Genomic DNA, 13,691 nt, shown 5'->3' with positions numbered 1-13,691 from the left:
TTACAGTTAGTATCTTTTTGGCAGTCCTTCCGCATCTTCCGAAGAGATATTATTAAGACAGGGTCCAAGTTCAATAGCAAGCCCCGGCTTCCCAGTAGCTAATTTTGATTTCTATATTTATAAAGTCCATTGTCAAGTAACTAATTTTTTTCTATTTATAATGTCGAGTATCTTTTCCCGTAATTGGAATATCTCCCAAACATTTCCTCAATTTTATTGTCTCAAGGCATTTGAACCCTGCGGACCAACTGCCTATGTTTGATTGTCACAACCAACCAATCGATATATTGTAGAATCCATCGTGTGATTTAATATTTTCAATCAAAAAACTAAATCTCTTACTCAAATTAATTATTTATATCAAAACTTGAACTTTGGTGATCAAGGCTCTCAAGATGTATCTGTTTTGTTGAGTGCAAACATTGTGATTCCAATCAATCATTGTCTAATGAGTTGATCTAATATTTTTAATTCCAATTAAGGAAGTAGAATATTTATTCAAATTAGCTCCGCTCACTTCCCTCTTTAATTCTGTGCAAACAATGAAATTCTGATCAGCTATAGACTAATGAGTTACTTTTATTTTAATTCAAATTAAGGAACTGGAATTTTAAATCAATTAGCTCCATTTACTTTCCTCTTTAATTCTGTTTTCATTTGCACTGTATTTCACAAGTTCGCTGTGTTTCCAGCATTGAAACAAAAGACATACGCTGTAAGGCAATACATTTGGAAGAGGAAGAGTGCTGCAATAAATATTCCCATGAACCTTGCCAATTATCAAGATCAATTACATGGCCTTGAAAAATAATTAGCACCACCCACACTGGTGGATGCAACTCAACCAGAAAAAAAATCTTTACAAAATACTTGCTCTATTATGCAAGCTTTTAAATTTTGATGAGGAACAATTAATAAGTTATGCAAATCTAAAAAATCTAAAGAGACCATGGACTCCATTTACACTATTTTAACCACAACAATCTGGAAAGGAAGTTTATCAATTTCTCCTTGTAGTTGTAGAAAACACAACAGTCAAGGTACAAGACATTCATGCAAGAACTGCAACAAGTATCCACAACACATGCTCCAGCCAGTTATACAGTTTGTCTTGTAGCATCTTTTACATACAGAACCTTACTTTACAATTTTGTTCCTGATTAACTGATCCCAGAAGAGAAGCTTTTAGGAAAATTTCAGAATGCATGGGCAAAAACCATTCTCACAAAACAATTCTACACTGACTTGTCATTGACAAGGCAGTCTAATGCAACTATCTTGTCAGTGACAAGTCAATGGCTGCCAAAGGACAAAGAAAATGCTAGCAAATTGGAATTGATAGAGGTGTATTGAAAGATATTGGCGACATCTCACCCTCCTATATGCATGCAGGTGGTCATAATAGAAGCTTCTATGAATTTATGACTGTGCTTGAGCCTCAGCAAGTGAAATAGCCAATGCTAGCATCATCTGTTCCTCATAACTCTCTGGGACCACGTAAGGCTGCGCTCTGAGGGAAGGTGGATCAACGGAAACATCAGCATTTTGAGGAACATCAGGAGCTTCCCAAGGTAAATCTGAAGCAGACGGAATGCTACTGGAAAAACTTGTCCCAACTTCAACAACTTCAGAGCTGTGGTCAAACATCCAGTCTGACACAGAGCTTCGGCTTCCTTCCCTTACACACTGTGAAAGTGCACGTCCACTTTCTGGGGAAACTTCTATCCAATTCTCTGGAGCATGAGCCTCAGGTTCTCTCTCGTCCTCTAGCTCACTATTATTAATAGGTTCCTCAGGGAATGTGTGCTGCTCATGCTCATCTGTTTCTGTGTAGTCACATGCTTGGTCACAAATATTGGATGTTGATAAATCTTGTTGACAAGATGTACCGTCTTGTGAAACATCCTGACTCTCTGTCATGCCATTTTCAGTGTGGTCTCCATCAATTCGTTGACTTTGTGATCTTGGCCTTACAGCCATTGAGTCAACATTTAATATTTGTCTTTCAGCAAGCGCAGCAATTGCACAAGCAAGTCCCCCTGTAACAGAGCTGTTTGGAATCATCTCTCTTGAATCCCCTGATTCAGTGTTTGAAATGGTAGAGCCATGACTCTCTACCACTCCAGAGGCTTCCCTAATTCTTCTCGGAATAGGAATTTCAAACCCAGATAAATAACGTCCGGCAATTCTATGGGAACCATGCTCCTGTAAAAAGAAAATTTCAATTTAATTATGTGTAATGACTGAAGGTGTTGTATTCACCAAAACATCATCTTTTCCAGGAGGGAAATATATTTCGCTCCATCCCCCTACCATACATGTCTGCATGCATGGAGAGTACACCCATACCTGGCACCTGCATTTGTGAATGTAAAGGAAACTGTACGCTGTTTTACATAAACAGCTTACCTGTGCAGATATATTGCAATGACTATCCACATAATACGGAACATCAACAGCAGAGAAAGAATACCTGGAGAGACAGCCATATTGCTTCCATTATCATAATGTCCTCTAAGTCCAGGTCAAAACCATCCTCTCCCCTGCATGCCAAAAATAAAAACCATATTAAATACAAAGAGAGTGCAGTGACAGGATTTGTAGAACACACTGTTCACATGGGACCTCAAGCTAAGAAACTCCTCGAAATGATAGGTAGCCTTCTAAAATAGGGGTCTCTTCCCCATTTAACACTATCGAAAAAATTCTATGCATTATGATCATCCTATCCAATTTTTCCTTGGTCAACTGAAGTACTGTTCTGTAGATGTGTTTAACTAAGTTGCCAATTCATTGCTGCAAAACTCAGCCTAGTCATTGCAAAACTCAAGGGAAAGATGCTGCTGGAAGCTACTTACAGGGATCTTGGCATCCATAAATAGTGTGGATGTACCTATAGTGCATTTAGTATGGAAGCATAATATTTATGTCTTTTCTATGCAATAAATGATTTTATAGTTCAAACACAGACCTGGCCTGTGAGTTTGGAAAGCAGAGACAATTTATGCTGCGGGACCCTACGAGAATCCAGGACTGCACCTGGACTGGACCCGTACTTGGGGCCAATCCAGCACTCGCACCCACATCCAACCTCTGACTCCCATACCCAATAACATAGCGTGTCAATTTATAAATTGAAACCATGGAAGCAAAAAAAAAATGGGAAAGAGAATCAGGGGAAACAAAAGTAAATAGTGAAAAATAAGGAAAAGTGCGATTTTCTAAAACATAGAAAAACGCAGACCAGAGAAAAAGATAATCCTCGTATTTTTATATTTAACGGCAATTTTAATAGCATAGAGATATAAAAATCAAACAAAAATGAAAATTTAGCCCATGAATTGTGAAATATAGATTTTTTTCATTTATGTACATATGCATACAGCATAAATGATAACCAGATACTAACAGTTTACAAATTCTCGATTACAATCAAATTTGCATAAAAGTCCAACTTACAAATTAAGTCCAGTCTGCAAGACATTAGACTGGCCTATGACTTGCTGCTACAAAGAGAGCTATACTAAATGGTTGCAGATCCTGATGATGATTTAATGGATGGTCATATTTTTGTAATTTTAAACTATTTTTTATAAATTAAAATGATTGTCAGAAAAACTTCAACTTTTTCTCATCTCTATTGGCGTTAACTTTTATATTTGTTTGTTGAAGGACCTCTGATACTTTGTACTCTGTTTTATATTAACAATTTGATAGTCAAGTGATTTGAGCATCAAAACTAGTTTGTATTTCTTCTACATAATACTTGCCACAAATACTCAGCAGACGGTTAGAGTAAATGGTCAGAAATATCGATTTTCACATGAGAAGTTAAGTCACAAATATTCTTTCTTAATCTCCTATTTGTTAGCAATCACATACCCGAAAGAGACAGTCTGAACTTGCAATTTGGACAAGCGAACAGTTGTTCAAACTTCAAGTTGCTATTATCATGTTCCAAACATATGTGAAAATGGCAAAGGTAAATTTGTCGATCAAACTTAAGTTGTTGGTTAACATTCAGATTCAAGTATGATTTTTTTGTGTGTGCATATATAATTACATAATATATATTAAATTAATATATATAAGCATAATGTTGAAGATAGCACCCAGAGGATCATGATTCATAATCATTTTTATTTTGTGAATGCAGTTTCATTAATGATATCTAGATCCAATCAAAGTGTAGAAGACATGGATATTAATGAGGAAGCGCATCTGATTATGAGATTGAACCTAAGGGGAGTGATCATGGGGCTAATGTAGATGCCCAATCTGAGGAAGAGCCTCCTTATGTTGCACCATGGGTGCCTTTTATTGATTGTGCTTCACAGATTTTGGCAAAGTTTGCTAGGGATCTTTATGTTCCAAAGTCCTCTCTAAAACAATTTGCTAAGAAAATTACATGCTCTACGCCTACAGCTGGTGGCACACGGAAATGGAAGCATAATATGTATGATGGTGAATGGTTTGGCAACATTACGAGAGTTAATGCACACCTTTTTTGGACTGGTAATGGTGTGACCTCATGCATATTCTTGGCAAATCCTGAGAATGTGAAATACAGAATTGAAGTGAACAAACTATGGGGTATTTCTGATGATATTGAAGTCCCAATGCCTAGATCTTTGGCTGCTAGGCAACAGGTACAAAATATACAGCAATTACAAGGGCAATGAGATACATCTACATATATCTTGCAGCAAAGAGCAGGGACTATGTCATCTACATCATCATTTTCCTCATCTACACACAATTCAGCAGGGGATAGCAGCAGGGGGAAATGGAAAGCAACTACATGTCGTAGTGATAGTAACCCCATTGCTCATTTATTTAACATGCACGCAAGGGAGCGGTTAGATGATGTTGGTGATTTCTTCTTTTCCAATGGCATCCCTACACATGTGGCTCAATCTCCCCATTTCGTGAGGATGATGTCCATGGCAATGAAGGAGGAAGAGTCATCATATGTGCCACCAGGTGACCACAAGTTGAGGACCACAATGTTGGATAGGGCCTATGACAAGGTTGGGATCTTGGAGCAGATGAAGGCATGTTATATGGATTCAGGCTACAGCATTATCATGGATGGGTGGACAGACATTAGTCACTATCCACTCATCAACATTATGGTCACATGCACAGAGGGCCCATACTTTTTGAGGGCAGTTGATTCTTCAAGGCATCGTAAAGATGTTGATTTCAAGTTTCATGTGCTTAGGGAAGCCATTGAGGAGGTTGGGCCACATAATGTGGTCCAAGTTGTGACAGAGTAGCACATGTGTGCAAAGCTGCAAGAAGGCTTGTTGAGGCAGCCTATAGGCATATTTGGTGGACTCCATGTTGTGTGTATGCCATGAAAATGCACTCAAAGACATGGGGAAAATTGACTGGATCAGACGGGTGGTTAATGATGGGAGAAAGGTGCAGATGTTTATCTGCAATCACCATACATTACGTGCACTTTTCAGGAGCTTCACAAAGAAGAAATTCCTGAAACTAGTTGAGACCAGATACGCCTCATATTATATTCTCTTGGAGAGAAAGACTGAGTTGCAAGAGCCATTGCAACTCATGGTTATGACACAAGAATGGAATCGATGGGCTGAGTCCAGAACAAAGAAGTGGAAGAGGGTGAAGGAGACAATGAAGGATGATCAGTTTTGGAGTGATCCAAAATACACAGTCTCCATCATTACTCCAGTGGTTCAGGTGATTAGATATGGAGCTGCAGATTCACCTAGCCTAGGAGAGGATTATGAGTGCATTGATTCTATGCTTGGGTTAGATGAGGGTTGTTGTGCATGAGAGAGACCCCACTGTAGCATTCTACATGGAGCACATTGAGCCTATCATTCACTGTAGGTGGGAGAAGTTGAACACTCCTTTGCACATGGCTGCCTATGCATTGAACCCGAAGTGGTACATGCCTAGACCTGGTAGAGCACACCACTTCAGGATGATGAGGTGAAGAATGAGTTCTTTCGATGCATTGCCAGGATGTATGATGCCAAGATTGCTAGTGAGATTCACACTGAGTCGTCTGAATTTGCTAGTCTTTCAGGTAATCCTTAGATCTTGATTCAGTGTTCTAAACTCTTTATAATTATAAGTTCTTTTAATTGTTACTTATAAGTTATAAGTTATAACTTATTTTAATATTATGTTATAAACTTGTAACTTGTAGGATACTCGGATATTGCAAAGGTGGATCTCAAAACTATGGCACAAAAGAATCCCATTTTGTGGTGGAAATGTCATGGGTCACTGAAGTCAAATATCACCTCACTAGCCATCCGACTGCTTTCTCCGGTTTGTAGTTCCACGCCTTTATAATCTTAACTTTGAGAGTTTTACTTTACTGATTTATGATTCAATGATTTATCATTTATCATTTGTCACAAATTGTATAAACATTTGTTTGTAAGTTGTAACTTTCAACTTTATCTCAAGTTTCTAGATCCTCAGCTACAAAGAGGAACTGGTCCACCTATAGCTTCATCCACTTGATTAAGAGGAACAGACTTACCTCTAAGAGAGCGGAGAAGTTTGTCGTTGTACATGGTTTCTTGCGGCTCAAAGATCACAAGACAAGCGAGTACAAGTCATGGGTCACAGAAGTCAAAGACCAACTCACTAGCCATCCGACTGCTTTCTCTGGTTTGTAGTTCCCCCCCTTTATAATCTTAACTTTGAGAGTTTAACTTTATTGATTTATGATTCAATGATTTATCATTTATCATTTGTCACAAATTGTATGAACATTTGTTTGTAAGTTGTAACTTTCAATTTTGTTATCTCAAGTTTTTAGCTCCTCGGTTGTAGAGAGGAACCGGTCCACCTATAGCTTCATCTACTCTGTTACGAGGAACAGACTTACTCTAAGAAAGCGGATAAGTTTGTTGTTGTACATGGTTTCTTGCGGCTCAAAGATCGCAAGACACGCGAGTACAAGAAGAGCTCAACAGCACAATGGGGTGTGGAGCCAGAGGATCCAGCTTAGATTGATGAGGATTACAATGCAGCAGAAGCCAATGTAGGGCTAGTTGGTGTTCCTTTGGAGGATTAGGATCTTACCCCACGAGGAGTCTAGTAGTTTTAGTGATGAGGACTTCAGTATAGGGGTTGATTAGAGAGCACTTGGGATGATTACATTCTCATTATTGACATTTTGTCATTTTGTTTGTACTCACTTTGATATGACTATGACACATTATTTCATTTCACTGTTTCATGCTACTCGGCTCATTGTCATCATGAGCATCTCTATGATATATGATATTCATATTTGAACAATGAATTTTGAATCTTTCATCTTTGTCATTTGATAATTAATGGTTGACTTACATGGTACTATGTGTGGTTTATATTTTTCATTTCTCATTATCATTATTATGTTTAAAAGTTTTAGTGTTTTCCTAAGTTGTTCAAAGGTCATTGGTAATGGTTATGAAGTTTCAAGTTTGAACTTAAGGTTCATGAATCACATTCAATTTTCTATATTCAACTATATTTGGTATGTTATATTGAAGTATCATTTCATAATTAGCATTTTCGGTCATATATATACGCTATGCAACCTCCGCACCCCCGCCGTCCCCAATTCGTAGCCCTTTTTTTCCCGCACCCGAAACTCGTCCCAACGTCCCCCCACGCCGGTGTAAGAGTCTTACAGAGGATATTGTGATTGCAGTTGACAAATATATCACAGAGGATAATGAAGTTGCAGTCTATATATTAGATCGAAGAGGATTTCCGATATTTATTAAGATTGCAGCATATATTATCACAGGCATATTTTAAAGAGGATCGCAGATCGCAGCATATATTAATACAGTGAATATAGTTATTGCATTACAGACATTATTACATATTGGAGATGTTTTGAAGATCAATATTGATCTTGACAAATTGTAATCGGACCGTAACATTTTAATTATTATATTCAGAAATTCTTGCTGAGTTTTTCACCTTCAAGTTGAAAGTTTTCCCAGGGTACCTTCGTGTATTGTGTTAATTAGTTTACAATTCTGCTTTCTTTATTAAAAAGACCGAAAAAGAAACACATAACATGTATAAATCTAAATTTTTACAATATATGTTACATTAAATTAGATAAATATAATGTCTATATATCTATAATCTTATAATAATTAAATTATATAGAAATATTCATAATTTATAAAAGAAAAATATTATACTCACAATTCCTTTTTTTCAAGAGAAGGAAACACTGTTTGTTTTTAGAGAATAAGCCAAATAAAGAATAAGGTACGAGTTGTTTAAAAGTGCAATTTCATAATGTAGCAAACAAGAACTGTAATATGGACATAATGTAGATGTTCATTCATCCACTCTCCGGGCCAGCACAAACAGAGGATGAAAATGGCTAAAATTTGGCTTAGCCTAGTAACATAGAATCAAACAAATAAAAAAAATTCTCTGCAAAATCCAATATCCTCCAAAGCATTGCTCAATGAAGTTGAAATCAATCAAAAACAGTAAAATATCAGCATAACCACCACATTCCTTTCCTTCTTCATCCCATCATTTATATTGTCTATAAAGACAACATATACCATGTGATGTCCCCACTCTAATATATAAATTAAATAATAAATAAGTATTATATATAAAGTGATATTAATAAAAATATTAAAGTAATAATATTTTATATGTAATATTATATAATAATATCCTTACATTATAATAGGAATATGGAATTATGAAATTAATTAAATAATAATCTAATATAATAAATAATTATATTATAATGATTAAAATATGATTTAATATAGAAACACTATTAATATAAAATATTCTAATATAATAATATAATTTATACAGTTGATATATTAATAAAATGATATATGTTACAATATAATTATTATTATTAATAATTATATTAATATTACAATTACTAATATATTAATAATAATTAATGTTACAATATATTATTATTATTATTACTAATATAACATAATTAATATTATAAAAAGACGCAACTCTTAGAAATGAAAACTAAATATACATAGAGGAATATAATATGGAGGGATATATGATAAGAAGGAGAAATATAAAGGGAAATAAGAGGGAACCAGTTGCAATCTGGGGAGAAAAAGGAGAAAATTATACACAGTAAGGTTATGAATTCTAATGTTCCAAAAATGGTTCATTACAAATGGTATCAAAGAAGAAATCCTGCCAACCTGTGAAGAATAGTTTATACAAATCAATCAGAGGGGAAAAAGAGCAATTGAAAGAGAAAGGAAGAAGGGAGACACCACCATGAGTGCTCAGCTAAATAATGATCTAAAAGCATTTATGGAACAAACAACCCAAGTCATTGCATCACTCAAGGAACATAGCTGGCCAATAAAAGATTACATTAAATCACCTCCAAAGTTGTTTAGTTTCCGCCAGCAACAGTAATAATACTCAGATAAAAGGTTGTTGAGTGACAATTTGTAGCGACCATATCTTCATATTGCAAGAAAAGAAACAAGCAATAGATGTGAACCAAATGTCTTCAATTGATCAATGATAAAGGAATGGAGATGGACAAGCTACAAGCATCTACCAGATTCAGCATCACCCTTTGTATATTTGTTTATATTTGCAGACATGTGCAGGAATGGACCTGTTGGAAATATGGGAGGATAATATACGAAGAAAGGAATAAAAAAACTGTTCACCCAGTCAAAGCGCATCAATGCATATAGCGACGAAGCATTTGGAAAATAAAAGCTTGATTCTGATAGTACTGGTGTATGATCGCTGAAGCATGGCCAATACAAAGAGGGCCAAAAGGCATTGTTATGGCATAGAAATCCATGACCAATGACTCGGTTGCAAAGATCTGCAAAAGAAATAGTTAGAGATTTGTTCAATTATGGCAGGGATCCTTGTGATAAACCACTATGAACACTCCAGATGTGGTGTAGATAGGTTCAATAAGAAATAGCATGTAAGTGTGATTAATCCTATTATTTAATAAATTATGAAATACTACACAGTGGCAGGGCTATGGGCATTGTTTTAAGACTAAGCCACCATATGCATAGAGTAACGGCTTCAAGATCTTACGCCCGAAATTCATATTTGAATGCTGGAGATCATTTGGGAATCCAAACACCAAGCCATTAACCCATTCAAAAAACATGGCGTTTGACATGGAGCAGGCCAAACCGTAAGTAGAATTGGCCAACCAAATGCAAAGCTACATTACGGACAACAAAGCAGGAAATTTAGGTTTCAAATGGAAGACACTCCTCCTCTTTGGTCAGATTGAAGAAAAAGATATGACGAAAAAATGTAGAATAGTCAGGAGTTAAAATCTAATGTCCCTAACCAGGGACATTACAGTGGTGCAAGCACCCTTCGATCTGGAGCTTCCACTCAGTCCAGCGACCTGCCCAAGTTCATCTTTAAATTCAGATTGATGGACGAAATGCCAGCAGCACCCACACTTGCAAACCTAATAACGGGATACAAGGGCGTGGCAGAGAGAATCTGGTCCAAACAGCCCCACGTCAAAACAAATAGGGTTAACAATACGTGGAACATTGGAGTTTATAAAAGACCCATCAAACAATAAACAAAGATAAATATTTGAAAATCATCGAACCTTATCCATCTAAAGAATGAAGAGGAATAAAAGTGCGAAGATATATGAAAAAGCATTATTCTACAAAGAAAACAAGACAAGATAGAGAAAGGCTTAAACTGACTCCTCATTGCAATTTACTTTCAGCCAGATTTTGTTCAAGGCAGTACACATTGTAGCATAATCAAGGACCTACTCAATCTTTTGAAAAGATCGGAGGATCATTTGGAAAAATTTTAGATGATCAAGCACAAGCCCTAGTTGGCATTCAATGACATTTATAAATCGTCAACAAACAAACAACTCATTGTACTGGATTTGAATTCCAATATAAAGGGATCTCTTAGTGAGTTAAGAGAATACTTAAGCGGGTGAGACAAACATTGAAGATCCTTTTTCACTATTGCCTTTAGAAGAAGATGAGATATGATCAAGGGAACATCAATAACATTCAATCAATGAACAGAGAGGGAAGCCAATGGAGCTTCGAGGAAGTTCAACCATAGTTAAAATATGAAATTGTAAGTTTTCTTAATTAATGTAATCATAAAGGTGTAAAATTGATTATTTGAGAAATGATTTAGAGATTTCAAGTAGCTTTCCTATGAAGTCTACAATCAAGGAAGGTCTATAAGACGCTTTATTGTAGTACTAGTTAAGGGAAAGACTATATAGAACTTTCCTATAGAGTCTGCAATTAAGGGAGGTCTATTAAGACACCTTATTGTAGTACTAGTTAAGGGAAAGACTATAAGGGCATCTATCCTTCCTATGGAGTCTACAATCGGGAAAGCGCTGCTATGATACCCTATTGTAGTACTAGTTAAGGGGAAGATAGTAAGGGAACCCTACCACTTTCCTATGGAGTCTGCAATCAGGGGAGAACACCCTATTGTAGCACTAGTTAAGGGTAAGATAGTAAGGGCACCCTAACAACTTTCCTATGGAGTCTGCAATCAAGGGAGAGCGGTTAGGACACCCTATTGTAATGCTAGTGAAGGGAAAGATAGTAATGGCTCCTTTTTACAAGAACCTTTCTAGCCAAACAAGCAATCCATTAAGTAGACCACCTAGTGTGGATGCCTAACACTTGCCACCGGGGCCAAAGGGACCAAAGTTCCGCTCTTGGGCTTAGTATGGAACTGGCTTGGATTAGCTTATTATTATTCAAATTTCTTTGAAGTTTATATATATTTATATGCATGTACTGATGCTTATTTTGTGGTTGCAAGGTTCATAAGCCTAATGAAGAAGTATAGTCATTGTGCATTGTTAATTTTAAGATCTAATCAAGGTTATGTATGATGTGTCTTTGTTGTGTTTGCTTCGTGCCTTCATATACCTACATCGTGTCTACTTCATGTTTTTCATAAATCTCTCTTGTCCTTGAATGCAAATGTGTTTTGTGTCTATGACAAAGTTTGTGTATGAAAGATTTTGCTTGAAGGCAAGCAAATTCGAGAGGGGAGGACTGTGATGTCCCCACTCTAATATATAAATTAAATAATAAATAAGTATTATATATAAAGTGACATTTATAAAAATATTAAAGTAATAATATTTTATATGTAATATTATATAATAATATCCTTACATTCTAATAGCAATATAGAATTATGAAATTAATTAAATAATAATCTAATATAATAAATAATTATATTATAATGATTAAAATATGATTTAATATAGAAACACTATTAATATAAAATATTATAATATAATAATATAATTTATACAGTTGATATATTAATAAAATGATATATGTTACAATATAATTATTATTAATTATTATATTAATATCACAATTACTAATATATTAATAATAATTAATGTTACAATATATTATTATTATTAATATAATATAATTAATATTATAAAAAGACGCAACTCTTAGAAATGAAAACTATATATACCTAGAGGAATATAATATGGAGGGATATATGATAAGGAGGAGAAATATAAAGGGAAATAAGAGGGAACCAGTTGTAATCTTGGGAGAAAAAGGAGAAAATTATACACAGTAAGGTTATGAAATCTAATGTTCCAAAAATGGTTCATTACATACTAAATAGAATTTAATTTGGCATTTTTACTCGTAATTGCATTTTCCGTTAAGTATGCATTGGGCAATTAAATTGTGATTAGCTGGAGCCTGGGAATAAGGCCATATTTTGCAGGAAAAATTTGATATAACTGATATATTGCATATACTCACTATTAATCACATTTTTTTGCAGGTGCTCACTTGTATGCTTAGAACATTGCAACAGGAAATGCTTAAAATATGCATATAACTGCATTTAATAGGCAACCGCCACAAAAGCACGTGGTTCTAACATGCAGTGCCCTGTTTATTCAATTAAAAGGAGTCAATCGGATCGATGCAGGTCAGATCACAAATAAGTCGTGGTTAATGTGTAAAACACAATTTATATGGGGTCTAATCCAGAAGCTGATTTAATCAATATCATAAATTGCGGAAATAAGAATCTTCATTTTGAAAAAAACACATTTTACATACATGTAAATTGTAATTCAAAAAACTGCTCGTTTTTTCATTCAGAACTTTTTTTTTCCTATAAAGCCCCTAGGTACTCTATTTGGTATGAAACAAAATTTGCATTTTTTCACATTTTAAACACGTGTAATTAAGTTCTATTTATACTTTTCCGTTGTCATATGTATATGATGTGACTATGCTTGAAATTTTTCCGTGTTGTATCTAGCAGCACACCCACAAACAGGAAACTAAAACATAGTACACAATCCTTTTTAAAATTTTGCCTTCAGTGATGCAAAAAGAGTTAAATTAGCATCTTTCACATATTTAACCATTCTCCACTTCTGCCAAATAATTTTGAATGCAACACATGCTTCATCAAGAAAAGTAAATTGCAGGCCAAACTTGTTATAGTTCTGTTGCCCATTTTGAGGCAGGAGACTGGTGTTTCTATAATATGCCAGCTTGATCTCTTACTTTTCCATCTTGATTCCATCAAGCTATTTTGTTTTAATAGAGGAATTTAATTAGGCTAAGCTTGTCTGTAAACCAAAAAATAACAAGCAACTCACTCTCAGATAG

General features: G+C 35.1%; 1 protein-coding gene across 1 annotated transcript in view; it reads right to left on the bottom strand.

Moving 5' to 3' along the window:
* Positions 1 to 985: 985 nt before the first annotated feature.
* Positions 986 to 13,691, bottom strand: part of LOC149569224 (E3 ubiquitin-protein ligase DA2L-like) — a 33,446-nt gene continuing 20,740 nt past the window's right edge. Inside the window, exons 7-8 of the mRNA XM_089821974.1 lie at positions 2,474 to 2,543; positions 986 to 2,205 (exon numbers count right to left, since the gene is read on the bottom strand). Coding sequence (XP_089678100.1) covers positions 1,420 to 2,205; positions 2,474 to 2,543 — 856 coding nt within the window. The 3' untranslated portion in view covers positions 986 to 1,419. The remainder of the gene's footprint in view (positions 2,206 to 2,473; positions 2,544 to 13,691) is intronic.

The sequence above is a fragment of the Cupressus sempervirens genome, chromosome 3, assembly GCF_028749045.1.
Source record: "Cupressus sempervirens isolate cs-2001-9-10 chromosome 3, ASM2874904v1, whole genome shotgun sequence".
Lineage (NCBI taxonomy): Eukaryota > Viridiplantae > Streptophyta > Pinopsida > Cupressales > Cupressaceae > Cupressus > Cupressus sempervirens.
This window is presented reverse-complemented; position numbering and strand designations above follow the sequence as displayed.